The 27,829-nt window shown below is 68.4% G+C and overlaps 5 protein-coding genes across 6 annotated transcripts in view; 2 read left to right on the top strand and 3 right to left on the bottom strand.

Moving 5' to 3' along the window:
- Positions 1–9,139, bottom strand: part of LOC107306830 (dedicator of cytokinesis protein 2-like) — a 53,553-nt gene extending 44,414 nt beyond the window's left edge. Inside the window, exons 1-17 of the mRNA XM_015850190.3 lie at positions 8,377–9,139; positions 7,162–7,245; positions 7,022–7,062; positions 6,799–6,854; positions 6,502–6,598; positions 6,278–6,426; positions 5,698–5,833; positions 5,437–5,588; positions 5,246–5,327; positions 4,276–4,411; positions 3,433–3,508; positions 2,949–3,028; positions 2,562–2,687; positions 2,168–2,292; positions 1,423–1,521; positions 1,217–1,289; positions 404–507 (exon numbers count right to left, since the gene is read on the bottom strand). Of these exons, the coding sequence (XP_015705676.2) occupies positions 404–507; positions 1,217–1,289; positions 1,423–1,521; positions 2,168–2,292; positions 2,562–2,687; positions 2,949–3,028; positions 3,433–3,508; positions 4,276–4,411; positions 5,246–5,327; positions 5,437–5,588; positions 5,698–5,833; positions 6,278–6,426; positions 6,502–6,598; positions 6,799–6,854; positions 7,022–7,062; positions 7,162–7,245; positions 8,377–8,668 (1,908 nt within the window). The 5' untranslated portion in view covers positions 8,669–9,139. The remainder of the gene's footprint in view (positions 1–403; positions 508–1,216; positions 1,290–1,422; positions 1,522–2,167; positions 2,293–2,561; positions 2,688–2,948; positions 3,029–3,432; positions 3,509–4,275; positions 4,412–5,245; positions 5,328–5,436; positions 5,589–5,697; positions 5,834–6,277; positions 6,427–6,501; positions 6,599–6,798; positions 6,855–7,021; positions 7,063–7,161; positions 7,246–8,376) is intronic.
- Positions 9,140–9,227: 88 nt separating this feature from the next.
- DQX1 (DEAQ-box RNA dependent ATPase 1) lies at positions 9,228–15,558 on the top strand. Of its 2 annotated transcripts, XM_015850192.3 has the most exons (12): positions 9,228–9,264; positions 9,682–9,973; positions 11,636–11,829; positions 12,033–12,408; positions 12,695–12,934; positions 13,172–13,271; positions 13,375–13,533; positions 13,681–13,872; positions 13,971–14,096; positions 14,295–14,485; positions 14,570–14,760; positions 14,990–15,558. In XM_015850192.3, the coding sequence occupies exons 2-12, from the start codon at positions 9,692–9,694 to the stop codon at positions 15,171–15,173; spliced, it is 2,235 nt and encodes a 744-aa protein (XP_015705678.2). In that variant the 5' UTR covers positions 9,228–9,264; positions 9,682–9,691; the 3' UTR covers positions 15,174–15,558. The 2 variants fall into 2 exon arrangements, with proteins under 2 accessions (XP_015705678.2, XP_085403827.1); XM_085547701.1 differs by having other exon boundaries at positions 14,295–14,760.
- Positions 15,559–17,367: 1,809 nt separating this feature from the next.
- Positions 17,368–19,952, top strand: LOC107306820 (interleukin-12 subunit beta-like). Its single transcript, XM_085547721.1, has 6 exons — positions 17,368–17,447; positions 17,632–17,853; positions 18,171–18,279; positions 18,346–18,527; positions 18,629–18,777; positions 19,095–19,952. Exons 1-6 carry the CDS (start codon positions 17,378–17,380, stop codon positions 19,245–19,247), a joined length of 885 nt encoding a protein of 294 aa, XP_085403847.1. The 5' UTR covers positions 17,368–17,377; the 3' UTR covers positions 19,248–19,952.
- LOC107306838 (alpha-internexin-like) lies at positions 19,649–20,788 on the bottom strand. Its single transcript, XM_085547720.1, has 3 exons — positions 20,432–20,788; positions 20,112–20,236; positions 19,649–20,041 (listed from the first exon to the last, which is right to left on the bottom strand). The coding sequence occupies exons 1-3, from the start codon at positions 20,678–20,680 to the stop codon at positions 19,990–19,992; spliced, it is 426 nt and encodes a 141-aa protein (XP_085403846.1). The 5' UTR covers positions 20,681–20,788; the 3' UTR covers positions 19,649–19,989.
- A 1,061-nt stretch (positions 20,789–21,849) lies between these two features.
- Positions 21,850–25,851, bottom strand: TLX2 (T cell leukemia homeobox 2). Its single transcript, XM_015850168.3, has 3 exons — positions 25,198–25,851; positions 22,418–22,655; positions 21,850–22,283 (listed from the first exon to the last, which is right to left on the bottom strand). Exons 1-3 carry the CDS (start codon positions 25,601–25,603, stop codon positions 22,067–22,069), a joined length of 861 nt encoding a protein of 286 aa, XP_015705654.2. The 5' UTR covers positions 25,604–25,851; the 3' UTR covers positions 21,850–22,066.
- Positions 25,852–27,829: the final 1,978 nt, after the last annotated feature.

Here is a 27,829-nt window from a genome sequence, read left to right as displayed (position 1 = left end):
TCCCCATGGCCACGACAGAGCTCAGCCCCCAGCGCAGCACAGGAGAGCACCAGCTGTGCTGCGCCAACTGCGCCTCTCCCAGCCAACAGCCAGCGTTCCTTCCTCGCGTTCCCTCTGTGCTCTCTCAGAAGAAAAACAAACCCGGCGGTTTCAAACTGACAAACCCCGGTGAAATCAGGTAAAACACAGCAAAAGCTTCCATGAGGACACTCCCTGCTGGGGATGACACATTCAAGTCCCTTTTCCTAAACAAAACTTGGCACCGCGGAGGCGCACAGCGGGGTTAGAGATGATGTGTGCAGAGAGCCGTGCTGGGGCCCGCGAGGACAGGAGATGGGCATGGGGACCCTGCACACGTGGCTGTGGGCACCGTCCTGGGCTGGCACAGCCAGCTCTGCCCTACCTTGTACAGGATGAGGTCGTGCTCCCCATCGCGTAGCGTGGTGCCGTCGGGGCGCATCAGCTTCACAAAGGCCATGGAGAAAATCTTCTCGCTTTTGTCTTTGGCTGGGAGAGAAGAGGGTACAGAGGAGGTGGAGGCAGAGCAGGGGAAGGGTGGGCGCAGCCGTGTGGGGCCACCATGCTGAGGACATCACTGCCTTCCACCAGAGCACCACGAGATGCATGAAGGGCCCACAGCTGCAGCAACTGTATGAGAGTGAGAGGGAGGGAGAGAACACCAAAAACAGGGAGAGGGAGGTGGGGACTGAATGCCTGTGGGTTTGGGGCAGGTAGGGTCAGGCCAACCCAGCCCCCACCACCCTGGGCACCCTCCCTGCAGCTGGAACGTGCCAGGCTACCATCGTGTCCAGCACTGTAGCTGCGGGTTGCTCCCACTCCTGCGTTGGCCCACATGAAGGTGCACAGAGCTGCACCATCTCATGGCCTCTGATTCTCAGCTCTGCGAAGCAGCTGACAGCAGCCCCTCTGCTCCCTGCAGCACATGGCTGGTAATGACAGCACAGAGCCCAGGAGCCGCTGTGCAGAGGCAGAGACATCCCTTGGTCTGTATCTCTGCATGGCAGCTGGGACAGAGCAAACCAGGGACGGCAGCTCGCTTCCTCCAGGTCTCACAGCAGCCCCGGTGTGTCCCCACAGCAGAACAGGACAAGGGCTGCTTGTGTGGCTCCTGCCTCTGAACCCCAGACACAGCCAGAGCTCCTGTGCCACAGCCCAGCGGGACCTCGAGCAGAGCAATGCACAGAGCAGCGCTTACTGTCGCTGGAGGAGCGGTGCCTGAAGGTGAACCGCAGGTGGGTCTTGTGGACATCCTCAATGGGAACTGCAATCTGAGAGAGGAGAACCCACATGAGAGCAGCAGGGAAGGGGCTGGGCAACCCAGCGGGCCCCCACCCCAGGCATTATGTGGGGCTGTGAGCTGACACATCCGAGCCCCACACTTTGGTGCAGACCAGCACAGACCTTCACCGTCTCCATCCAGCGCTGGTGCCGCTGCTGGTAGTACACCACGGAGCGGTACTCGCTGGCCGGCTTGTCCCCCGCCCCGTGGTAAATCACATTCTGCAGAGAGGGCAGAGAGATGTTTGTGGTCAGTTCCTGACAAGCCTTACGTGACTCACAGATCAAAGGATGCCAAAGGCATCATCCTGCTAACCCAACAGAGACAGCACCAGAGGGGTCCAGAACCCTCACAGCTGCTTTGCTCCCACACGGGCCAGGCAGTGCAGGGAAATGCTTTGGGGCGTCCCTTCCCAGCTGAGCTCCAAAGGCAGCCAAACGCTCCCCCGTCCCCATCTGCCACAGCCTCCAAGGCAGCGGGAAGGGACACACGCGCCTCCGGTAGCGCTCAGGGCTGGAATTCCACCGCCCCACGGGAAATTCATTATCACAGGCAGAATGAGATGGGAACTGCATCTCCGCAGCAGCCCAGCAGGCGCCTCGCTAATTAACAACCTGTTCCCACGGGCCAGATAAGAACAGTTTGCAATGAAAGCAAACACCCTGGAAAAGAGGCAGCGGGCGCACGGAGGTGGGAGAGGCTGGGTCTGTCCCTTCCCACCACCTTCCCAAGGCTTTATCCTGAAGGACAACCTCAGCTGCACCACTTTGCCTCTGCGGCTGCTCCAGGCACGGAGCTGCTGCCCCTAACCCAGCCCTAGCCCTGCTCCTGCTCAGGGCTGTGTGGGGCAGTCACTGCTCTCCATACCTGCACCACGCTGCCCGACTCGTCGCAGACGCACACCGTCACCTCCACGTTCTTCTGTGTCTTCTTGTTCCCCTTGTCGAACTCTCCCTGCACCAGTGTCAGGTAAATGTCGTTCCGAACGTCCCCTGGGGGCAGCGCACTCAGTGAGTCAGGTCCCACTGCAGCCAGCATCGCCTGCCCACCCTCCCCTGCCTCGCCTTGGGGTCGGCACGGGGGTGGTGCCAGCCGCCCTCCCCATCCCCTTGCAGAGCAATGGTTGGACTGGATGATCTCTGAGGTCTTTTCCAACCTTGTTGGTTCTATGATTCTATAATGCCAGCAGCTGCTGCTGCGCCCATCTCCTGAATGGGTGATGCTCTGCAGGATGGAGCAGGACGGTGCTGCTCCTGCTTGCCTGGCATGATGACCTCCGGGAAGCCCAGCTTGCGCGCCACCACCGTGCTGCGGTCCACGAGGTGCGGGTGGTCCTTGCGCACCTGGTTCAGGTCTCCCCACAGCATCTTCAGGGACACCCAGAACCCTGTGGGGAACAGAGTGAGGGATGTCAGCCCCACGGCTGCCACCAGCCCGGCCCGAGCCAGACCCTGGGGCAAAGCTGCAGCCAGAGCTGCTCCTTCAGACACACCCTGAGGTGTCCTGGGGTGGGTGATCTGCCCCCCCACACACACAGGCCTGATCCTGACAGCCACGACAGCTCCAGTCACAAGCCCAGTTGCACGCAGGAGCACAATCACAACTTGTGGCTGCTGCAGTTTTACTGGGGAGTAGGGGGGTCTGATACCTTGTCCTTTGTGGTTGATGTCCTTCCCCTCCACTGCTTTCCTGATCATGTTGTGAAGGAAGTCGTTCTCGGCAGCCGCCCTGACAGACACCAGGAGGAGCTGGGAGGGCTCACAGGGCACTGCTGCTCTCCACCAACAATGGCAAAATGAGTTGGACCCCCGCAGCTCCCCATCCCACCTGCTGCAAAGGCCCCCCATAGGGAGGTGCAGGAGAGCACCCAGGCTAGGTTGGGATGAACCACGACGACTTCATGCACAGAGAGGGGCTCCAGGAGGACCCATATCCCTCATAGCCCATACCAATACCCTTTCTCCTAATCCCATACTGCTCCTTGCCCTGATGGCATCATGCCCCAGGGACGTGCAAAGCCGAAGTTCCAAGCAACACCTGCTCTCTGTTTCTGGCACTCCTGGTGCCCCACGCCACCACCCCACGTCAGCCCAGCCACCAGAGCACTGCCTGCCCTCAGCCCCACCACTCACAGGTGCACAGGGATGAAGTGCTGCTTGTCCTCATCGCTCTCACACTTGCCCTTGGAGATGTCCGTGATGTCCATCACTGCAATGGTACAGACACAGCAGCCATGGGTGCAGCCCCAGTGGCACCGACCCCTGTGCCAAATCCTCTTGCGCACACACAGGAACTGCTTTGTCCCCTGCCCTGTACCCCAGCACGGATCCCACTGTGCCCAGACACCGGCCCCAGGGATGTCACTGTGTCCCACCAGGACCCCTCTGCCTCTTGGAGCTGGGTGGCACCGAGACACGCAGGGCTCTGGGCAGGGACTCGTTCTGTGCCCACAGTTCTATTGGGGGTGGACCCAACACCATGGCAGGGAGGGCTGCCATCGGGACTGTGTGGCTGCACTGGTGTCACCCCCAGCCCCAGGCAGCAGGAACAGGGCACTGTACCATGGCACCAGGACCATCCATCTGCTCCCTCCCCAGAGACACGCTCAGCTCGGAGGGCAATTAGCTGCCGGTATGTTAATAATTCATCTGGTAATTACTTCATGGCCAAGATCCTAGTGCACGCTAATTGGCCAATTAAAATCGATAATTTCCTACCAAGCCCATCCAAAGAGGATCAATACCCAGAGCAGCAGCATTTGTCAGGGCAGGGTGGGGTGTGAGGAGCTCCTGCACTCCTTCTCCATGGGGCTCCCCGCTCTGGGGGGCTCTGCAGGCACCACCTGCGTGTCTCAGCCCGGTGCAGTGATGGGGAAAAGCGAGCGCAGGGGGAACAGGGCAGAGCCGTGAGGGTGGGAGGTCCGGGCACGGGAGCTGCCCATGGGGTCGCTGTGGTTCATCCCGAGCCCCCCTCACCCGAGATGCCGAAGGGCCGCCGCAGCCCCGTGCTGAGCTTCCGGCTGAGGGTCTCCCGCAGGTCCATGCGGCCCACCCGGATGATCTGACACACCAGGAAAAGCCTCTCCCGCTTCAGGTCCCTGCTGCCCAGGTCCTGGGGGCACAGCGGGGTGTGAGCGCTGAGCGAGGACGCTCTGCTGCCAGAACACGGAGCTGCGGCTGCCTGGGCGGATAACTGGGGGTGCAGTTAATGGGGTGCAGAGCTGCTCAGGGCTCTGGTTTGGGGGGCAAGGGCTGCTGAGCCCTACAGAGGGCGCAAAGTTGCTGCATGGAGCCCGGGGGTTCCGTGCACAACGTGGGCTGATAGAAATGATGGACAGCACCGCACAGCACAGCTCAGCACAGCACAGCACAGCACAGCACAGCTCAGCACAGCACAGCACAGCACAGCACAGCACCGCACAGCACAACCCCGTGGGGCCGCGGCACAAGGACGCGGTACCAGCCGCAGGCGGGGATCGGAGGGGAGTGAGAGCTGGGGGAGTTGGACCGCGAGGCTGGAAGTGCTGATGCTGCTCATTGACATTGATTTCCCGGCTCAGCTGCACATCGATGGCTCGGGCCGTCCTGGGGGTCAGCGCGGCTTCGCTCGAGCAGCAGAAACCTGCGCAGTCAGCAGGAGCTGCTCCTCGCCCGGCTCCCCGCAGGCAGCCGGAACCGGGACGAGCTGCGGGGGGGGGGGGCGCGGGGCCAGGGGAGGGCACGGAACGGAGCACAGGGGGACGGGACAGCGGGACAGAGCGTCCAGAGGGACAGAACTGGAGCGGGATGCTCGGGGGGGATGCGGGCTGTGACCGGGCTGGGGATCCCTGCGTGCGCGGTGCGTCCCAAACGCTGCATCGAGGGGGGGTTGGCACGCAGCAAAGCGGGGGGGGCGTGCGCCATCCCCAGGCACAAACCCAGAGCGGGGGGAAGGGCCGGCGCTCACCGTGAAAACGGCCCGGAGGTTGTTGAGCATCTCGATGTCCCGCGGGACGCCGGTGCTGGCCCAGTGGATCACGTAACTCTCGCTGCGAGGGGGCGGCGTGAGCGGCCCGCGGGGGGTCGGGGCGCCCCGCACGGACAAACGGCCGCAGGGCGGCGGGATCCCGGCCCCGCAGCGCAGGGGGAGCATCGCACCTGATGACGCGCTGCTCGCCGGGGTCGTACAGCGCCATGAGGAGCTGCGCCTCCTCGCCGATGTTGCAGACGAAGTTGCGCACGCAGAGATACAGACTGTGCGACGGGGAAGCCGCCAGGCGCGAGCTGCAGCCCGGCTGGTGCTGCGGGGTCTGCGGGGCACGAGGCCGCTCAGCCCCGCGTGCGGCACCGGGCTGCGGGACACGGCTCTGAGCGGCGCCACGGGGACACCGGGCACCGCGCGGTCGGGGCCGCCCTCACCGTCTCCTCCTGGATGCGCTGCGTGACGGTGCGCGCAGCCCTGCGGTGCGCCTGGAACAGGCTGATGATGCTGGTCCTGTCGGGGTCCAGGATGTTCTCATCCTCGTCCCGCACCACCAGGTCCAGCGCCAGGATCCTGCGGATGGGGGGGAGGTGGGACACAGAGCCCGGCCGGGCTGTGTGTGGGGCTGGATGTGGGGCTGGATGTGGGGCTGTGTGTGGGGCCGTGTGTGGGGCTGTGTGTGGGGCTGTGTGTGGGGCTGTGAGTGGGGCTGTGAGTGGGGCTGTGAGTGGGGCTGTGTGTGGGGCTGTGTGTGGGGCTGGATGTGGGGCTGTGGGGGCTGTATGTGGGGCTGTGTGTGGGGCTGTGTGTGGGGCTGTGTGTGGGGCTGGAGGTGGGGGCTGAGAGCGGAGCACAGGGTGGGACAGTCCTGGAGGTGACGGCCAGCAGCAGAGCAGCGGGGTGGGGGCAGCAGCAGCACCAGGGACGCGTTCTGAGCCGGGCCCATGAGCTCTTGGCAGGGTGGGTTGCACAGCACTGTCCCTGCTGGGTCAATGGACCGCCCCATTCCCCTCTCACTTGTTGCCATAGTCGATCTTGCTGGTCACCTCCTTCTTCAGCTGCAGAAGCTCGTCCTTGGGCAGGGTACCCGAGAGCAGCTGCGAGCGCTGCTCCATCAGCTCGTACATCATCTGCTTCACCTTGCAGTACCGCTCCTTCTGCCCCGTCTGTGGGCAGCACCGCGTGCAGGGTCACCCCCAGCCCCGCCGCGTCCCCGTGCTCCCCCCCCCACCTTCCCTCACCACATAGAGCTGCTTCCAGATGGCGGCCCACTCCCGCAGCGTGGTGGTGATCTCCTGCACCATGGGCATCTCGGCGGGCACCACGCTCTCCTCTGCCCTGGGGAGGGCACAGAGCCCTGTGACACCCGCTGCCAGCGTGGGGCTGCCCCCGTGCCCCATATGTACCTCACACGCACCCCATACCTACCCCATACCTACCCCATACCTAACCCATACCTACCCCATACCTACCCCATACCTACCCCATACCTACCCCATACCTAACCCATACCTACCCCATACCTAGCCCATACCTACCCCCTGCGCTCCACCACTGCTCCCTTCAGGTGGATCAGTGAGGCCGGGAAGATGCCCTGGGGAGCAGCAACCATTGGTACCATAGACACGGGCTGGGGGCTTCCCGAGGACTGAGCCCCCCACAGGGGTCCCCATCCCCTCGCCGTCCCCAGTGCTGCTGTGACCCCTGTTGGCACCCGCACGGCTGGGGCCGGGTGAGCCCCCCCGTGTGCCCCGCACCTACCCGGGCAGCCCTGTTCCTGAGCGAGTACCCGCGGTACCAGCCTGCAGGGGAAGGGAGGGGCGCACCGTGAGCCGGGCCTGGGGCCGGACAACCCCGATCCGGGTGCAGCTCAGCCCCAGCCCAGCTGGGCTCCCCGTTACCCTCGGACGCCTGCAGGATGTGCACCGTCTCCCCAATCTCCAGCGGGAGGTGATGCTCGTTGGCACCGGGGAAGTTCCACACGGCTGCGGAGAGAGGGGTCAGGAGCCGTGAGCAGGGGCTCCTCTTCCTGCCCCCCCCCAGCATTAGCGCTGTAGCCCTGTCCCCATCACTCGGCCCCCACACAGGGCACAGCCCCCCCCGCACGTATCGCTCCGCCCTGAGCTCCGGGGCCGCAGCACCGAGTCGCAGCGCTGCGCAGGGCGAGCAGCAGCGCGGTGCTTCGTGCTGCTCCTGCTGCTATTTCTGCACGGGGCGGCTCCGGGCAGCGCTGACCGCAGAGCGGCTGCACCCGGCGCAGCTCCCTGGGACCGGCCGTGCAGACCGTCCTGCACAGCGCAGCGCCCTGCGGCTGCGGGCTGGGACCCTGCTCACACCTCACCCCATTACCGGCACCTGTCCCCATTAACAACAACCCTCCAACCTGCGACCCGGGGACCGCAGTGCTCCCAGAGCCGCGTGGCTCAACCGGGACCCCGATGTGGAGCCCCATAGCGGTGCCGGCTCCTCGCGGCTCAAGGGCCCTCGGCTCCCCACGGGTCCGTCCTGCTCTGCACGAGGACCCCGCGCAGCCCCTGCAGGCTCAGTCCAACCATCGGGCAGCCCCGGGGTCCCTGTGAGCCCCCCCCGCAGCGCAGGGGGAGGAAATGGCCCCTGCAGAAACGGGAAGAGGCGCAGGGCAGGGAGGGCAGCAACAAGTTCCTCAGGGCGCTGCAAAGAGCCTGAGCGGGGCCAGGGCGGGGAGCGGGGCGGCCAGGGCTGCGGTACAGACACAGCGGGCACCGGGAGCGGGCACCGGGAGCACAGCACGAAGCCGGACCGGGGACACACGGGCAGCTCCCCGTAGGCAGGTCACGGTACCGGCTGCTGACGAGCTGAAGCGCCCCGGAGCTGAGCGAGTCTCAACACCCAGACGGAGCCCAAAGCCCGGCACAGCGGGGAGCGCAGACCCCGCACTGCAGGGGATCATCCCCGGCCCCGCGGCTCCCAGCCCATCCCAGCACCGGCCCCGCAGCCCCGGACACCCCGCGTCCATCCCGCAGCCCCGACCCGCCCGAAGCAGCGGCGGCACCACGGGGCCGTGGCTGGGGCCCGGCTCCCGCTCACACACCGACCGTCGCCGCCATCCCCCCCCCAGCGCCGCGGCCCCAACTCACCCACACCGAACTTGTCCGTGCTGGGCGGCCACGGGGCCATGGCGGCAGCGCGGGGACACGCGTGGGGAACCGGCAGTTCCTGCTCCCCGGTCACGTGCAGCCCCGGCTCGAGCGAAACTCGCTTCCTCAGCCCGACCCGGTGCCGCGGGGACAGAACGGGACAGAACGGGACAGAACGGGACAGAACGGGACAGAACGGGACAGAACGGGACCCGCACCGGGACCGGCACCGACACGGCCCGGGACAGCCACGAAACAGCCGGCGGGTCCGTGCAGCACCACCGAGCGTCATGAAAACGGTAATAAGAATAATTAATAATAATTAATAATAATTAATAATAATTAATAATAACGGTAAATAATAATGACATTAACGGCTCAAACTGCGCGATGAACGAGCCCTTCCCACAGCCGCTGTTAGGAGCCGGCACGGGCCGTTGCACGGTACCGCACGGTACTGCCCGGTACTGCCCGGTACTGCACGGTACTGCCCGGTACTGCCCGGTATTGCCCGGTACTGCCCGGTACCGCACGGTACTGCCCGGTACTGCACGGTACCGCAGCACCACCTGGCGGCCCCGCACCGGGAGCTGCGGGCTGAGCGCCCCGGGCTGAGCGCCGGACTCGGGATGCGGAACCGGGACGGGCCCGGCCGGACACACCGCACACACACACACACACCGGACACACACACACACACACTCGTGTTCCCGCCGCCCGGTACAGGCCGCACGCCCGGTCCCGCCCGTTGCCACGCAGACGCCGCCCATAGCAACGGGCCGCGCGCCGCCGGGCGGCGCTGATTGGCGGCTGCCGGAGGTCACGTGACGACGCCGAGGTCACCTGACTCCGCTCCAGGCTGGGCCGAGGTGGCGGCGGCGCGCGCAGGTGAGCGGCGGCCGGGCCGGAACCGGAACCGGAACCGGAACCGGAACGGACCCGCGGTGCCCCCTTAGCTCAGGCCCGACCCGGTGCCCGTGTCCCCTGTCCGGTGCGATCCGCTGACCCACGGCCGGAACCGGCCTCATTCGCTCAGCCCGGCCTGAGCTCCGCAGCCCTCCGGCCCCGTGTGGCCGGTGTGTCCCGGTGTGTCCCCGCCGCCCCGTGTCCCGGCACAGCCCCGCGCCCGGCCCCGGCCGTTCCGGTGCTCAGGCCGTGCCGACCCCTGTCCCGGTTCCTCCCGTCCCACCGCGGGTGTCTCAGCCCCGCTCTGTCCCCGCCGTCCCCCCGCCCCGCAGCCGTCCCGTTGTCCCGGTGTCCCGCTGTCCCGGTGTCCCGGTGCCACGTCCCGTCTGCCCCCTGCAGTGGAAGCGCAATGGCCACCGGTGGGGGCTCGGGGTCCCCGCCCCGGCAGAACGGCACCGGGTCGGTGCTGGAGGACGAGGAGGAGGACGAGGATCCGGCCCTGGGCTGTGACGGGGACCTGGAGGTGAATCCATATGACGGGCTGCCGTTCTCCTCCCGGTACTACGAGCTGCTGCGGCAGCGCCGGGAGCTGCCGGTGTGGAGCACCAAGTTCAGCTTCATGGAGCACCTGCAGGGCGGCAGCGGCATCGTGGTGGTGTCCGGACCCCCCGGCACAGGGAAGAGCACCCAGGTGAGTTGAGGGGCCGGGCCGGGCACCGGGCTGCGCTGTGCTGCTCCCCCAGCACCGACCCTCCTACACGGAGCAGCTGCGATGCCGCCGTCAGGAGCCGCCCCGTCCTGTGCTGGGGCTGCAGCCTCACACGGCCCCACACACTGACCCTGTAGCTGCACCAACACCCCACAGCCCTGGGCTCTGTTTGCGGGTGGTCCCATGGGGGCACTGCCAGCCCCGCTGCAATGGGCCCACGGCACTGAGGATGCGCTGGGCAGGAGCTCTGGCTTCAGGCAGCAGCTCTGTATGAGCTGGGGAGGCACCGCCACGTGTGTGCTGGGAGCACTGCGCTGCAGGGAGGGGGCTGGGACTATTCCTGGGCTCGGTGTCGTGGCCGGGGACAGTCGGGCTGGGCAATAGTTGGCACCCGGTGCAGGATCAGGCCTCCCTATGGAGCAGGGACAGCGCGTCCCATCCGTGCTCCTTTGACACAACACCTGGGGATGTCGTCATGCAGACTTTGACCTGGGGAGGCATCGCCTGGGAGCTGCAGGGGGAACCGTGGGCCTCCGCAGAGCTGGATGTTGTTTGGATCAAAGCTCAGCAGCTGCTGCTCGCTGTGTTTATCAGGGTGTTGGCTGCAGGGCTCCGAGCCGCTGGGTGCAGCCGTGCTGCAGCGCTCAGCTGAGGTTCAGCGTGGGGCACAGCCCGGCTGGGAGCCCCGTTTAGTGCTCGGTAGCCATGGGGCTGTGCTGCCCTCGGGTGCAGGTCTGTGCGGGGCCTGGAATCACCTCCAGCAGACAGGGAGGCACAACCTGATTGACACAGAGCATCTGATCCCGTGCCTTGGTGTGGCAGCACCCTGCAGGTCAGTGATCTGCCCAGAGGGGGAAGAGCTGATGCTCAGGCTGCTCCCTTTGCTGTTTCCGTGGCTGTCTGCGCTCTGTGCCGATCCTTATGAGGAGAGGGCATTGAGCTGTGCACAGCGGTGATCTGAGGGGGACCCGCTGGGCTGCAGGTGGTCACAGCCAGGCACAGGGCTGGAGGCTGTGGTCCCCACAGAGCTGTGTGTGGGTCTCTGGACGTGGCTTTGGGGGCAGATCCCTGCCACTTGGGGGCACCTGCCTGCAGGTTCTGTGTGGTGCAGGGTGTGGGCTCAGAGCCCAGTGTGTTGCAAGCTGTTAAATGTCAGGTGTGTGTGTCTGGCTACAGGAGGGGAGTAAGGGGCTGGACTGGAGGAGTCCCATCTAAGTGGACTGGGGCACGTACTCTCCAGTCACAAACTGAGCATAGCAGGACTGGAAACACATGGAAACGGGCAAAGGGGAGTGATGAGAGGAGGAACAGTTTCCCTGTTAGGGAGGAACTGAGCAGCCAAGACTTGGCTGGGAGTAAGAAGTGATGAGATAGAGAAGGGGAGGGTAGATGTCCCATGTCTTTAATGCAAGGATCAGGCAGAAAGCTCTGGGCAGAGGATGGTGAGGCCGTGGTGCTCATTGCAAAGGATTCAGGTGCAGCATTATCAGGGAAGGATCACCCGTGAGAGGTTCTGGGTGTCCCTGCATTGCTCCGGTGCAGGAGGTCCTGCGGGCACCGGGGCTGCAGTGCAGAAGGCACAGCACGTGCTGCTCGGGGTGGGTGTGGAGCTCCCAGGGCACCGACCAGTGCCGTCCCTCGCAGGTCCCACAGTGGTGCGCCGAGTACGCCCTGTCCATGCAGTTTGCACATGGCCTGGTGGCCTGCACCCAGCCACACAGCCTGGCCGCCCTCAGCCTGTCGCTGCGTGTGGCCGATGAGATGGACCTGAACCTGGGCCATGAGGTTGGCTACTGCGTCCCCCACGAGGACTGCTGCACCACGGAGACCATCCTGAGGTGTGGGGATGGGGGGCCCCCGTGCTGCACGGCGCCGGCGGTGCCGTTCTAATCCCACTCAGCTCCCTGGCCGCGGCGTAATCATTTAATCCCCCTTGGCCTCGTTAAGGGAGCCGGGCAGGGCGAGCGCTGGGGGGGAGAGGCCCGCTCCCCTGGGGATGTCTGCAGGCACAGCCACCCCCTGATGGGCTCGGGCCGTGCAGGTACTGCTCGGACGAGATGCTGCTGCGGGAGATGACGTCGGACCCGCTGCTGCGGCAGTACGGGGTGGTGGTGCTGGACGAGGCGCAGGAGCGCACGGTGCCCACAGATGTGCTGCTGGGGCTGCTGAAGGACGTCCTGCACCAGCGCCCGGAGCTGAAGGTGGTGGTGGTCACCTCACCGGCCATGGAGGAGCGACTGCGCGCCTTCTGCGGGGATCCCCCCGTGGTGCGGGTGCCCGGACCGGGGCCGTCCCCACAGCTGCTCTACAGAGATGTCCCGGCCCACGGCCGTGTCGATGCAGCCTGTCAGGCTGTGCTGGACATCCACCGGCGGCAGGAGCCCGGCCACATCCTCCTCTTCCTGGCCAGTGAGCAGGTGGGACTGCAGCACCCCGTGGTTTGGGCATTTGGGGCATCGCTGTGCCAGCAGCACAGGGCTGGGGGCAGGAGGGGCTGGAGGGGTTCCCTGTCTGTAGTTCCTGGGGAAGCCCTGACCAAGGTGGGAGCTTGGGATGTCCCCTGGGCTGGGGCAGCTCAGCTGTGGGTTTAGTACGTCCAAAGGTCTTCCTGCAGGGCAGCCAGGTGGGCATCGCCCTGTTTGGGGCTGTGGAGAACCTCTGGGTGCTGCTGTGACTCCACTCATGGCCTTGTCCTTCCTGCAGGAGATCACTGAGTGCTGCAGGGCCATCCAGACCGAAGCTGTGGCACTGAACCCTGGGCTGGGCCCGCTGCTGGTGCTGCCCCTGCACCCCGGTGTGGGCCGTGCGGCACAGAAGGTGTATGAGGCACCGGAGGAAGGCAGCCGGGAGCGGAGGGTGGTCGTCACCCACTGGCTTGGGGACTCGTCCTTCTCTCTGGGATCTGTGGGCTTCGTCATCGACACGGGGCTGGAACTGCGCAGTGTGAGTGGGGATGGGGATGGGGATGAGGATGGGGATGGGGATGGGGATGGGGAGCTTGGCTCTGCCCTGAGGTGAGCTGAGAGCATGTGAGGAGGGTCTGGATTCAAGATTGTCTACTCATCTCATCGCCTGCCTGAGGGCACAGCCCAGACCTTGCACTGCACCGCTGGGGACGGGGGAGCTTTGTAGTGGGCAGGGCCTCACCTGTAGATCCCTTCCCATGGGCTCACCCTGCAGGTCTACAACCCCCGGATCCGTGCGGAGTCCCAGGTGCTGCGGCCCATCAGCAGGAGCCAGGCAGAGTCACGCATGCAGCGAGCGGCTGGTGGCCCCCAAGGTGAGCCCCTTCCCCAGGGCACGCAGGAAGCAGCGGGTGGTGGCACGTCTCTCCAGCAGGATGCTGTGCTGCCCTTCCCCTGCTCACAGCCCGTCTCCCACAGGCACCTGCCTGCGCCTGTACTCGGAGGCCTCCTTTGAGCAGTGCTTCCCTCCCAGCCCCGCGCCCCACGTCAGTGAGACCAGCCTCAGCCGCCTCGTGCTGCTGCTGAAGCGCCTGGACATCGCTGACATGGGCCAGTGTGACTTCCTCGACAGGCCAGGTGGGGCTGAGGCAGAGTGCGATGGTGGGGGGGGAGAGCTGGGGCCATCTGTGGTCCAGGCTCCCTCTGGGAAGGGGTGGGAAGTGTCTGCAGCAGCAGGGCTGTCTGCCTCGGTGGCACCGTCAGCTGTCTGACATCCTGCCCCAGCCCCCGAGTCACTGATGCAGGCGCTGGAGGACCTGGACTACCTGGCTGCTCTGGATGACGACGGGAACCTGTCGGAGGTGGGGATCATCATGTCCGAGTTCCCCCTGGACCCTCAGCTGGCCAAAGCGCTCATCGCCTCCTGCGAGTTCGACTGTGTGGAGGAGATGGTCAGCCTGGCTGCCATGCTCACGGGTGGGTGCTGCTCTGCTGCTGGCTGGGGCACGATGCAGCCCCCAGGATCCAGCCTCACGGTGGCTGCACGTGGTGACCTCTCCTCTGTGTTTCCCCAGCTCCCTCCTGCTTTATGACTCCTTCCACACGCCTTGAGGAGGCCGTGACCGCGCGCCGTCGGGCCCTGCTCCACCCACATGGAGACCACTTCACCCTCATCAACATCTTCAATGCCTTCCAGCAGCGTGAGTGCAGGGCTGGGGTGTGACTAGGGCAGGCAGGACCCCCACGCACATCCCACGGCTCCTTTGCTCCTTCCTGGTGCAAGCGCTGGGTCTGTGCTCAGCACAGCACACCTCAGCCTGGCTCTGAGGGGTCCCAGCCCCACCATGGGGTTCTCATGCTGTCCCCGTCCCGCACTGCTGACCCTTCTGTCCCTGCAGACCACATGGATGAGGGCTGGTGCCGCAAGCACGCGCTGAGCAGCGAGGCGCTGCGCCTGGCGGGCATCGTGCGGGCTGAGCTGCTGGAGGTGATGCAGCGCATCGAGCTCCCCGTCTCACCCCCCGCCTTCGGCACCGACACCAACGCGCTCAACATCCAGCGAGCGCTCATCTCAGGCTACTTCCTCAAGGTGGGCTGGGGGCTGCCAGGGGCCCGGCTGCAGGGGGTGGGGGGGCACGGCCGGGCAGCAGCGTTCACCTCCCTCCCTCCCCAGGTCGCCCGGGACATCGACGGCTCCGGCAACTACGTGATGCTGACACACAAGCACGTGGCCCACCTGCCCTCCGCCTGCTGCTACCTGCTGCGACAGCCCCCCCAGCGCCTGCCCCCCTGGGTCCTGTACCACGAGTTCACCATCTCGCAGGACAACTGCCTCCGCGTGGTGTCGGAGATCCAGCCCCAAATGTGAGGACCTGAGGGCTGGGGAGGGTCCGGGCTGCGCCCATGTCCAGCTCCAACACTGTGGCAGAGCCCTGGGACAGCGCCTGGCCTGCGCCTCCTGGCCTGGGGGGGCAGATGGGGCCATGGGGGGTTCCTGTTTTGTGCTCCCGGTGTTACCCTGCAGCTCCCACCCCCAGGGCCGGCCCCCCTCCCTGATCCCCCCTCCCTGATCCCCGTCCCTGTGTCCCCGCAGGCTGGTGGAGCTGGCACCCCAGTACTACCTGAGCAACCTGCCGCCCAGCGAGAGCCGCGATCTGCTCATGGAGCTGCGGGAGAAGGTGGTGGCGGCAGAGGACGCCCCGGAGGTGGCCGAGCCGCTGGAGGAGGCAGCAGCCGGCGAGGAGGACGAGGACCGGGACGTCTGTGTGCTGCAGTGAATGGGAGCCACCAGAGCCCCCCCACCGCGGGGCGGCCCCGGTTTGGCCGGGATGACGGGGTGCTCCGGGGACACCGTGCTGCTGCGAGGGCCGACCCCTGCCCAGGGGCTGCCCTGACACCGGCTGCAGGACCGGCCCCTGGTGCTTTCCCCGGGGACGAGGCCACGCGCTTCTCCCTGAGCGGGGGGTGAGGTGCTGGAACAGGCTGCCCGGAGCGGCTGTGGATGTCCCATCCCTGGGGGGCAGTTCAAGGCCAGGCTGGATGGGGCTGTGGGCCCCAGGGCTGAGGTTGCCGGCCCTGCCCGTCACTCCCCAGCACGGGGCAGCTCCTCAGAAGCGACGGGGCCTCTTGTGAATTTTTCCTGTATAAAGTTTTGTGACCTTTGCTGCTGGCTCCGTGTGGTGTTTGCACTGCAAAGGGCTCGGGACGGGGTGGGCTCCGTTACCCCTCCCCGGCTCCCTGCAGCCTGGGGCTCCCCACCAGCTCCCACGTGCCCCCGAGGGCCATTCCGTGAGCCCAGCACTGACCGTGTCCTGCAGTTGAAGCACGATGCGTGGGGCTCTCGCTCAGCTCACGCCTCCAATTCTGGGTACCGCGCTGCTGTCCCGGTCACGGCGAGGGGCAGCCCTGGCATTTACATCAGCTGTTCCCCTCTGCAGTTCTGCTATTTTCCACAGAAGTGGAGGGGAAGCTGCGGTGACAGGGGGAGGAGGGCAGTCAGCTCCTATTCCAGCTCCCCACTCCCCCTCAGCAGGGATGGGGCGCTGCTATGGGGGGAGCTGCTGCCGTCCTTCCCTGTCCTCAAGGACCCCTTCCCTGCCCCGGAGGGTTCTCCAGCTCCCCAGCAGGTCCCAGTCCTTCGTCACTTCACAGGACCAAGCTCAGGGCTGGCAACAAAGGCTGAGGGGCCCAGCACTGAGTGGGCCCTGCCCCCCTGCCTGCCTCAGGCCCACGCGTGGGGCTCTGCTGTTCCCAGGAAGGGGCCCAGGGATTCTGTCCTCCATCAGAGCACCTCGAAGGCTGAGCGGAAGGGTGGTGGTGGTGGTGGTGGTGGTGGCGGCTGAGCCTCCCCACAGCCACTTCAGTGCCCAAACTTCCCCCTCGCTTTCTAGGAACCCCAGAAAGTACATGACCAGGAGCCATGAGGACAGCCTGTGTCCCCTGCCTCCCCCGGCATGGAACTGCTGTGTGCCCCGAGGATGGGGGCCTGCAGACACCCCCTGCCCAGGGCTGCTGCCCCTCATCCCTGTCCCCACCGTCTGCTGCCCCTTGTCCACATCCGCTCGTTCCTGCCCCTCATCTGCCTCCCTTGCGGTGCCGGAGCCAATCTGTGGTGCTGGAAGCTGTTCTGGCTCCCGGCTGGGGATGGCAGCACCTACCTGTTCTCGGTCCTGCCCTGTCAGAGCGGGGACATTGACTCTGGGCTACAGGGTTTGTGGTTCCTGTCACTCGTGGGGGTGGAGTAGGGCAGGACGGGGGATGCTCCCCCCCAGGGATGCATCCTGCCCCTTCTCCAGTGCTGGCTGGGGCTGTGCCTGGGTGCACACCCCCGAGATGGGCACAGCCGCAGGCTCTGCCACCCCTTTCCCATTCCCCTGGAGGTGCTTCCCCTAAGACCCTCCCCTATGGATCCCAGTACTGGAGGGCACCCGGGACCACAGGAGCTCCAGCACTGCCCGGAGCGGCCCCGCGCTGCCCCTTCGCCCGGGCACAGCGCGGTGCTCACGGTGTCCCCACTCCAAGCAGTGCTGGCACCGAGGCCGGCAGGGCTGGAGCCGAGCGGGTACCGATCTCCAGCTCCGCCCTGCGCCGGTTTCTCCTCTTCTGAGAATTGTGATGCTGCTGCGGTTTGCCTTCACCTTGGGGCAGCCCCGCGGGGTCGCGGCTCGGTATATACACGGCAGCTCCCGGCCCTCAGAGCCAGCAGCAGCAACGCACGCAGAGGTAGGTGCGGGGGGGGGGTCTCTGGGGGGGTGACGGGGAGCCGGAAAGGTGCTGCTCCACTCGGGCACTCCCTGCCCGGGGCCGTGCCGGGAAGGGCTGGGAGCTGCGCCCACCGCCCACCGAGCGGTGCTTTCCCAGCCGCTGCCCCCGGCTCCACTCGCTCTGCCCACCCCCGCTGAACCCCGGTACGGCTGCGCCCCGGCACCGCTCCTCCCGGGATCCAGCGCCGCGTCCCCTGACACCGCCCCTCTCCCCGCAGATGCCGGTCCTGGTGCTCCTGGCGCTGTGCATCACCCTTACGGACACCCTGACCGCCTTCCCCCCAAAGTGTGAGTGCAAGAGGGAACGGGGGGGCTTCAGAGGGGGCACCAGGTGCAGGGAGGGATGGGAAGCGGACGGGGGGTGATGGAGCAGGTTGGGGGCCGTGGGTGGGTGGTACCTGGGGAGGGGGGCACCCAGCCCCACCACGGAGCAGGCGACAAACTGACCGCAGCCTCTGCACCTCATCTCCAGTTCTGGTGGGGAACCTGAACGAGGACGTGGTGGTGAAATGCAACACCTCGAGGCAGGAGGTGAAGTGGACACAGAACGGGGAGCCGGAGCCCATGGCTGAGCTCGTGGAGAACGGACGGAATCTCACCATCCTCGGCTTGGACCTGCCGGCCACCGGCAACTACAGCTGCTGGGCCGGGGGCGTCCTGCTGGACAGCACCTACGTGGTGGTCGGGGACAGCGGTACCCGGGGAGGGGGCCGAGGAGGGGGGTGACGAGGGATGTGGGATGTCGGGCAGGATGGGGCAGGCGTGGGGTGATGGGACAGGAGCGATGACGTGGATGACTGACGTGGAGTGATGGGGAAGGGTGGGGATGGATGGAACGAGCGTGGGGGCAGGCAGGGGACCCGCCTGACACGCAACACGGGTACGAGGCAGATCGTGCTGCAGCCTGCGGGACGGAGGATGCAGCCAGGCAGGGCTGAGTGGGACGGTCTGGGGAGGGGACGCCCCGCTCAGCCCCGCGGACCCCAACCCCTTTATTCCCGGCCCCGTCAGGAGAGGGGGGCAGGGCCGCCTCCTGCCGGGCCGACTCCTACCTCGGCTCCTTCCGCTGCTCCTGGACGGGGCCCCGCTCCGCCGTGTTCCGCGCCCGCCTCACGCGCAGGTGGGTATCGCAGCCCCCGGCCCCGGCCCCGCCGGCTCCCCGCGCTCACTCCGCCTTCCCGCACAGCGACGGCTCCGTCGGGCTCTGGGTGCCCGCAGCCGGGCACGGCGGGCGGTTCAGCGCCAACTTCACGGACCCGTCCTTCTGCCCCTTCGCGGAGGAGCTGCGGCCGCTGCAGCTGAGCTTCGAGGGGATCTCAGACACCTCCTTCCTCAGCTTCTCCATCCACTTCTTTGTCCGTGACATCGGTGAGCTCAGCCCGCGGGTGTCCCCTCGGTGGGGTTTGGGGCTGGGAACCCCTGTGGGCCGCAGCCCCGCGCTGAGCCCCGCCGTGCTCCGCTGCCCGCAGTGCGACCCGACCCCCCGCAGGCGCTGACCGCGCACCTTCACGAGGGGCAGCTCCACTTGGCCTGGGCCCCCCCGGCCTCCTGGCCGCTCCCCAGGTCCTACTTTGCTCTTCTCTACTGGCTGCAGTACGAGCTCCCCAACGGCACCCAGGTAACAGGCTGCCCACAGCCCCCTGCCCCCACCCACACCGCCCTGCACACAGCCCCCCCGGCCCACGCTTCCAGATCCGCAGACTGGCCTCTCCCACAGCACAGCAGAATCGTGACGAGCGGCGCTCAGTGACCCCTGAGGTGGGGGCAGGAAATGGTCACTCCCAGCTGTGACCTCAGCTCCCCCCGGCACTGCCCGAGTCAGGCAGCACCACTGCCAGGGACGGGGAATAGCCCCAGCCCCCAGCTGCTGCGCCCCCAGCTCCTGCAGGGCTCCCCGTGCCCCTCCCCGGGCCGTGACCAAACCCCCCTTTCCAGGTTGACACTCTTGTGGAGGGCACAGAGCAGACGAGGCTGCGGGAGCGTGTGCGGAGGGTCCGCATCAGCTGCCAGGACCCCTACAGCAACTCCTCGTGGAGCCCCTGGAGCGGGTGGAGGGAGGTGGGCACAGCCGGGCTGCGGCGGGGCTGAGGGGCGCAGAGCCCTGGGCCGGGGGCTGAAGCGGCCAGAGCTGCCGCTGCCAACATTCCCATCCACCCGTGTTATATTGAAGTGCTGTTTTTAATCTCTGTATAAGAGCTGAGCTTGGCTTTTCTGTGCAAAACCCCAATCAGTGTGTGTGTGTGTGAGCAGGGCTCCGCGCCCCACAGCTCCCAGCCCCGTTTTTGCCACCCCTCAGCGCCCTGCAGGACACGCAGCCGGCAGCTCCAGCTGGGGGGGAACGAGAGCAGAGCCCGCAGCCAGGCGGCCCCGGCAGGGAACGGCCCTCACTCAGCCCATGAGCCGTGGAGCGGCGCTGGGCACGGCCTCAGCTGCAGCCCCACACACGGAGCTGCCGGGGGTCACCGCCCCATCACACGGAGCGCTCGGCGCTGGGTAATGCCACGGGGCGTTTATTGAGGTGCTCCCGCGTGGGCCAGGGCCGGGGCTGCGCCCTGCTGCCGCTCTGGGGAGGCTGGTGAGAGTGTGAGGCCCGGGGCACTGCCCTGCTGCGGAGCGGGAGCCCCCCGGGGGCATCTGCGGAGCCCAGGGGTCCCGTGTCAAGGGGTCCAGAAGGTCCGGGATCCAGGAGTCCGGGGGTCCCGTGGCTCGGGAGCAGATGGTGCTCCAGAGGGGCGGGGGGCTCCGAGGGTCCCGCAGAGCAGCGGCCCGGGGCTGGGAATCCGGGGAGTCCCGGCGGTCCCCGGTCCCCGGCAAAGGGGTGGGCGCCCCGTCACGGCGGAACCACGGCACCCAGGCGCAGCTCCTCCCCCTCCAGCATCTCCCTGCAGCAAAGGGGTCCCGCTGAGCCCCGCGTCCCCCGCCCCCACTCCCGCCCCCGCCCCCTCCCCGTACCGATACGCGGCGATCTCCGCGTCCAGCGCCATCCGCAGCCGCAGCAGCGCGGGATATTCCCGCAGGCACCGCGCCATCTCCTGCTCCGCTTCTCCGATCTGCCGCTCCAGCTCCGCCACCCGCTCCTGCAGTCGGGCTGTCAGCGCCGCTCCGGGACCGCGACCCGGACCCCGGGACCCCGCCCCAGCCTCCCCTTCTCCTGAGACCCCCGCACCGCAGCGATCCTCCATCCCACCCCCATCACGCACCACCCCCTCGCTCGCGCCTCTCGGCCACCCCCCCCCCCCCCCGATCACCCCCAATTCCCCCCCCCCCGTTACCTGGTACTTGGCGACCTCCCCGCTGCGCCGGTGGCGGAGCCCCTCCAGCTGCCGATGCAGCGCCCCCACGGCCCCGCGCAGCGCCTCCACCTCCGCCGCGCGGGCGCGGAGCAGCCGCCGATACCCCGCAGCCTCTGCGCGGGCGCGGAGCGCGGCCTCGCCGCCCCGGGAGCGGGGAGAGCAGCGGGGCCCGGCCCAGCGCAGGGCGCAGCCCCCCGGGCCGTCCTCTCCCCCGCCGGGGCCGCTCATCCCGGCTGCTCTGCGGCGGCGCGGCGGCGGCGGCGGCTCCCCCCTCCCGGTCCGACCGGCCGCGTCACGGAGTCGCAGCCAATCCCGCCGTCGGGAAACCGGCACCGGCGGCCCCGCCTCCTCCCGGGTGCGCTGCGGGAGCGGAGGGACGCCGCCCGGCCCCCCGGTCCGTAACCCAATGAGCTGCGAGACCCGACGGGGCCGGGCGGCGTCCCGCCGACACCGCAGGCTCCCGGTACGGTCCCGGTACGCCCCAAAGGGTCCCGGTTCGGGCAGCGGTCCCCGCGGGTGCCGGTCCACGACCGCCGTTCCCGGGGCGGTTCCCGTCCGCTCCGTCGCGTCCCGGCAGCAGCACGGACAGCGGGGGCCGGGTCGGGGTCAGCGGGGAGGTCAAGGTCAAAATCGGGGTCACGATTAGGGTCGGGGTCGGGACCTCAGCCCCACCAGCAGCGGGACCGGCTGGAGCTGCCTGGGGAGGGTCCCACGGCCCAGCCCGGCATCGCCCGAGTCCTGGCCCGGCTGCACCCGCTGCTGGGACACACGGGGGTGGAAGTTCGCTGCGGGATCCAGAAGTGGCACTGCCCGCATTGTCCACATTGTGCCAGAACAATAGTTCAGCCCCACAGTGAGACACGGCGTGGGGAGGAGGCAGAAGAGGCCCCGGGGGCAGTTCTGGGGGGGCTGCTGCCACCCACTGCCTCCTGGGGGGGACCCTGTGCTCATTGTTCAGGGCTGCAGATGGGCCGGGAGCATCGGGAGCGCCGGGAGCGCCGGGAGCACCGGGAGCCCGTCCCGTGTGGCCAACAAACTCCATCGGCCCGTCGCACAGGGAGCGCTGCGGGCGGTGGGACCCCGCGGCTGGAAGCCAGAGCTCACGAACTCGGACCCGTCCGGGTCGGACGGCGCCGCACAACGGCCGGGGGCAGCACGGAGTTACCGGCGCCGGGAATGTGAGAGTCCAGGGGGCGCCGCCCCCGCCCCCGGCTCTGCCCGCCATGGGCACGATGGGCGCCGAGGCGCCGCCCCAGCACGTGGAGCTGCCGATGGGGGATCGGGCTCCGAGGGGCTGCACGGGGTGGGCGACCCCCCCCGAGGGTCCGGGCTGGCAGAGGCGCGTGGGATGAAGGTGGGGGTGAGGGGGGCAGGTATCACAGTCCATCTGCCAGGGGCTGCGGCTCCAGCAGGGCAGTGACGGGGCCCGGATGTGGCGTGGGGAGGGGGCTGCCGCTCGGGATGGCACCGGGAAGCAGCAGCCCCCTCCCCTCCCCTCCCCGCCCCGCCCCGGGGGTGACGGGGCCGCCCCGCGCCCCTCCGGGCTGAGCTGCCGCCTCCCGACCGGTCCGGGGCCCCCAGGGGCACAGCGGGTCCCTCCGCCGCGCGGCGCCCTCACACCACGGAGGCCACCCCCGAGACGGACGTGACCTTATTGTCCTCGGCCCAGGGCTGCAGGTTCTGCAGGGCGTACAGCGAGGAGTTGTGCATGCACAGCGGGTCCTGCGGCAGCGGCTGGCTCAGGCTCTTCTGGAAAGCCTCCTGCTGCAGGTGCAGCATCAGCCGGTTGGCCTGTTGCCGCTCCGCCTCGCGCTCCTCCGCCGTCTGCCTCCTGCACACACGGCCCCGGGCTGAGCGATGGGGCGCACGGGGACACCGGCCCCACGGCCCCGGCCGGAACGCGAGCGGAGCGGCCGAGCAGCGCCAGGAGCTGCGGGCGACCCGGCCCCGAGCAGCCCCCGTTACCTCCACTTGGTGCGGCGGTTCTGGAACCAGGTTTTGACCTGCGCGTCCGTCATCTTGAGCGCCTTGGCCAGGGTGGCTCGCTCCGCGGACGCCAGGTATTTCTGGCGGTGGAAGCGCTTCTCCAGCTCGCAGATCTGCACGCGGCTGAACGACGTGCGCGGCTTCTTCCTCTTGGGCGGCGTCCGGTTCTGGTACGGGTGCCCGATGCGCCGCGTGGCCGCGAACGGCGAAAGCGCAGCTGTGGGCGGGGGGGGGTGAGCGGCTGCGCCGGGCGGGGGGAGCGCAACGAGGCCCCAAAGCGAGGGACAGACACCGATGGGGACGGGACCGAGAGCGGCCCGAGGGGATGGAGCGGCACGGCCCCTGGAGCGGGGTGTGGGCAGAGCAGGATGGGAGCTCCATGCGAGCTGTGGGGAGGGGGCGAGGAAGGAAAACACACATCCCGATCCTGCAGGGGACACGGCGCCGCTAAACGTGCCCAGGGGGCTCGTGTGGACGTGGCTACAATTGCACCCGGAGCCCAAAGGGGGACCCGGCAGCTGGGACCCCCCCCCACATCACCGAGTGGTCCCACCCTCAGGGTCATCGAGGGCTCCGGGCAGCACAAACCCGGCCCTGTTCCCAGCCCCGCCGCCTCCCGGCAGCCCCCGCGGAGGGGATGGCACCGGAGGCCATGGAGGCAGCTCATGTCTCCTCTCCTTCCCTTCGCACGCAGCAGCCTCTGGGTTGGCTGCCCTGCAGCTGCTGGGGGGGGATGGGGAGGGGGCTGCCACCTCCCACAGGGACATGGAGATGGGGCCATGGGAGCATCAGGGCAGCAAAGGATGGAGCAGCAAACCGCTGCAAGGAGGATGGAGCAGGACTGTGTGTGTGCGGCACGGGCGGCCCATGGCTGAGCCTCAGCTTCAGGACACCACGGCCATCAACAACACTACAGCACATGGGCAGCGCTGCCTCAATGGGGCCGCCATGGGGCCGCCATGGGGCTCCAGCACCCCACACCTATGGGGCATGGGGCAGACCCTATAGCAGGCCCCAGGGACAGACCATCCGTGCCCCACACCCCATCAGCGTGGTGGGAGGGTGTCTGCCCGCGGCGGGTGGAAGCGCTCGGTGCAGGTGGAGCCGCACAGTCGGGGGGATGGACCGACACCCCCACATGGGGCGGCCCCTCACCGCAAACAGATGCTGACAGCCCCAAGATCACCCCAAGGCTCCGGTGCTGAGTGATGGCCACGGCTGGGAGACCCCGTGCCGGGGAGGGGCCGCCATGTCCCCCCACTGCTGGCGCCAGGCAGGAGACGGGGACGTCAGCAGCGGCCATGCGCGGGGACGATGTTCCATCACCAATGGGTGGGCCGGGAGGCGAACCCGGTTCTGATGGTGCCCGTGATGGGCCCCCACAGCCCCAGACCTCCCACCCCACGAGGCCCAGCCCCTGTGGCCCCCGCAGCTCCCTCAGCCCCCACAGCCCCGGCCTCGTCCACCGCCCTCGTCCCCACACTGGGCCGCGCTGCAGACGTGGCAGTGCCGCCATCTTGGGAAGGAGCCGCATTCAGCCACACTCACAGCCCCCCTCACTCACCCCACCGGCACCCAGCACCAGGCACCAGCACCCCACACCCACCAGGCACCAGCACCCCACACCCTCTGCACCGGGGGACACAGCCCTCATCTCAGCACCCTGAGCTGCTCCAGACACAGCACCCCACACACGGCCCCATTGGCAGCACCGCACACGGCCCCATTGGCAGCACTGCACCCTACCACTCTCCCCAGCTCTCCCTTACACCCCAGCCTTGGCTTCGCCCCACACCCGGCATTCAGCAGCCCCACATCCATCCCTGTACACCCGCACATGGATCTGCACAACCTGCACAGCCCCGTCCTCCTCCCAGCACATCCCACAACGCAGCACAACGACCACTGCACAGCACGGGCTCACAGTCACGCCAGCACCACCCCACCACGTCCCCAGCCCCACAAACACCCCCCACCACATCCCCAGCCATGCAAGTACCCCACAGCACAGGCCCCCAGTTCCACAGACACCCCACAATGTGGGCTCACACCCCACAGACACCCCACAACGTGGGTTCACAGCCCCACATACACCCCACAACGTGGGTTCACAGCCCCACATACACCCCTCACTGTGGGTTCACAGCCCCACATACACCCCGCACTGTGGGTTCACAACCCCTCTGCCATCCCACATCACAGGTCCGCAGCCCCACAGACTCTGCCCGGTGTCTGCTCCCCTCCCAGCCCCATTCCCACACACGGTATCACCGTGCAGCCCCACACCGGGTCCTCGCTCCCCGTTCCCACACGCGGTCTCTCTCCTCCCGGTCGTACCGGGCTGGGGCCGCAGCCCCGCGTTTCTGACAGGTCGGTGCTGCGGAGCTCGCGGCCAAAGAACGACGGGACCCCCCGGCGCATCGCAGGGAGCGGCTGCGGCGAAGCTCCGGCTCCAACGGGAACCGGGACCCGGGGGCAGCGCCCACCCGGAGCGGCAGCGCGCGGGCCCCGACGGTTGTCCTTCCCGGTGCGCGGTGCCGGGGCGGGGGGGGCGGCTCGGCGGGATCCCGGTCCCCGCACGGCAGCGATCGGCGGCTCCGCGGCCTCGTGCGCACGGTACCGGCGGAGCGCAGCCGCTTCCAGCGCGGCGGAACCCGGCGCGGACGGTCCCCCCGGTGTGACCCGCTCTGCCCGCTCCGCTCCCGCTCCCGTTCAGCCGCCGCTCGGAGCCGTCGGAGCCGTCGGAGCGGAGCGCTCACCTGAGAGCCGGTCCTTGGCGATGCGCCGCGTGGTCTCCATCCAGGGGAAGGTGAGTCCCGACAGTCCCGGTACCGGCGGCGGAGCGGCGGGAGGCGCGGGCGGCGCGGGTCGGTGCGCGGGGACGCGGATGACCCCGGCGGGCGGCGCGGCGGGCGCGGGGGTCACGTTGACGCTCACGTTCATGCTCATGTTGAGGTTGTAGGAGCCGAGCGAGCAGGCGGGGCCGTAGCCGCCGCCGTACAGCCCGGGGTAGTCGTGCTCTCCCGCGGCCCGCGCCGGCCCCGCGCCGCCCGGGGGCTCCGGGCCGCTGAGGATCTGGTCGATGCCGAAGCTGATGGGCTCGTGGGGAGCGGGGGCCGCTCCGCCGCCCTCCCGCGCCAGCGCCGCCGCCGCCGCCGCCTCCATGGCCCCGCCGCGCTCACACTCGGGGCATCGCGGGGCCGCCCGAGCGCGGGGCGCGGCCGCGGGCTGCGGGGCGCTGCGGGGGGGGCGGCGGGCGGCGGGAGATGGACGAGCCGGGGGCCGGGAACGGAGCGCGGCCCGCGGCGGAGGCGGCTGGTGGCGGCCGGGAGCTGCGGGTTGCGGGGCGCGGCGGGACCCCCCGGCTGCACCGCGCTGTTGTGCCCCGCTCCATCTGCAGCTGCCAAATTCTCGGCCGCCCGCCCCTGATCGGCGGCCGCGCCCCGTGATGGGCAGCACGCGCCCTCTGGGGCGGGGGCTCGCGCATCCCGGGGCCACGCCCCGGCACCGGCACCGGCACCGGCCCCTCCCCGGCCTCGGCACCGGCCCCTCCGCCCCACCCCCCCCTCGGCCCGCCGGGATCCCCGGCACCGCCGCGGTTCGGCGCGGGCAGCGCGTGTCCGGGGTCTCCTGTCGGGATCCGTCGGAAGCGCCGCGGTGGAGGAGGCGCGTCCCGGTTCCCCCCGCCCGGAGAATCGCCGGGCTCAGGGCGGCAGAACGATGGAGGGTCCCACCGTGACAGCGGACAGAGACACGGCGCACCCCGCGCTCCTCCCTGCTCCCTCCGGTGCCGTCGGGACGCACAGAGCGCAACCCCGGGGCCGCCACCCACCCTCCCCCGCCGCGTCGGGGCCGCACCGTTCACCGGGCGGAGACCGCTGCTCGTCCCGGCTCTCACAGAGCGGCCCCGGTGCTGCTACGCGTCCACGCGGGGCCGCTCCCGCATCCCGGGGCTCTCCCGTCCTTCGGCCCCCGCGGCCGCCGCCGCCCGCACGTACCGACCACGGCCCTTTCGGTCCCGCAGCAAACAGACCCCGCGCCTGCCGTTCCCGGGGCACGGATCTGCGTTTGTGGACCGGTGTGGACCCGCTTACCGCGGACCCGCCGTTGCCGTCAGCGCGCACCCGCGTCCCACGGCCGCCCTGCTCCGGTGACACGGAGCCCAGAGACGGGCCCCTTCGCGAGGCTCATATCTGGCACGGAGGGTGCCCCGGGCTCGGCGCCCACCCGTACACCGGGCAGACAACGGGCGGTTGCGGACCGGGCCGGGACCTTGGCGACTATCGCGATCGCTCCGGGCCGCGGTCGAGGGTTCGGTGGGTCCGGGCCGACGGGTGCCGGGTCCCGGTTCAGAGCGAGGGCGGCGGGTCACGTCCCCGGGGCAAGGGCCGGCGCGGGAGGGGCCACCCGTCTGCCCTGGCGCCACCGGTCTGGGGCAAATGACATTACCGGGGCTGCGCCTGTAAATCACGGCGGCACCGGGAGCTGCAGCTGCTTCGCCCCGGGGGCACGGCCCGGCCCGGGGGCACCGCGGGGATCGGGGGAACCGGGCAGAACCGGGCCCAGCGGGACGCGCTGCTCCACGGGGTGTGGGGCTGCGTGGGTGGAGGGGACACAAACACACACACACACAAACACACAAAGACACATACACACATACACACACATACACACACACACACAAACACACACACACATACAAACACACACACACACACACACACACACATACACACACACACACATACACACACACACATACAAACACACACACACACACACACACACACACCCCGTGGTGGGGCTCAGTGTGCACACACGTGTGTTCACACACCCTGTAGAACAGCACAGTGCTGCACACAGTGCAGAGTGGATACACACACAAACACACACACGAGATGCTCACACCCGGCTCCACACCACGGCACCGCCCCACGCGTGCACACCCCCAGCTGCACACACACACACGCACGGAGCCGCCCGCACAGCACCAGTGCACACACACACGTGTACACGCTCACAGGGCACAGTGTGACGATGCCCCCACGCACCCACGCTGACCATCCGGAGCTGCGCCCACCCTCACTGTGCTCACACCCACCCCACGATCCCCCCCCCCGTGCCCACACAACCCCCCGTGTCCACACACACCCCGCACCGCCCCACGCGGGGCTCACCCCACCTTACACGGGTGGGCACAGCGTGGACCCCCCCGCTCCCGGAGCTCCCCGGGGCCAACGTTGCGGGTCCCGCGTGTGCAGCATTTTGGGGGGGGGGACATGGCGCCCCGACCCGCAGCAGCGCAGCCCGCAGGTGCGGGGGGGAAACGCGTCGAGCCGGGGGACGGAGCGGGTTAATGAAACCGAGAGCGGGAGGCAGCTGTGTGGAAGC

This window comes from Coturnix japonica, chromosome 4 (assembly GCF_054131305.1).
Source record: "Coturnix japonica strain WE chromosome 4, WE-NBRP24, whole genome shotgun sequence".
In the NCBI taxonomy this organism is placed as follows: Eukaryota; Metazoa; Chordata; class Aves; order Galliformes; family Phasianidae; genus Coturnix; species Coturnix japonica.
This window is presented reverse-complemented; position numbering and strand designations above follow the sequence as displayed.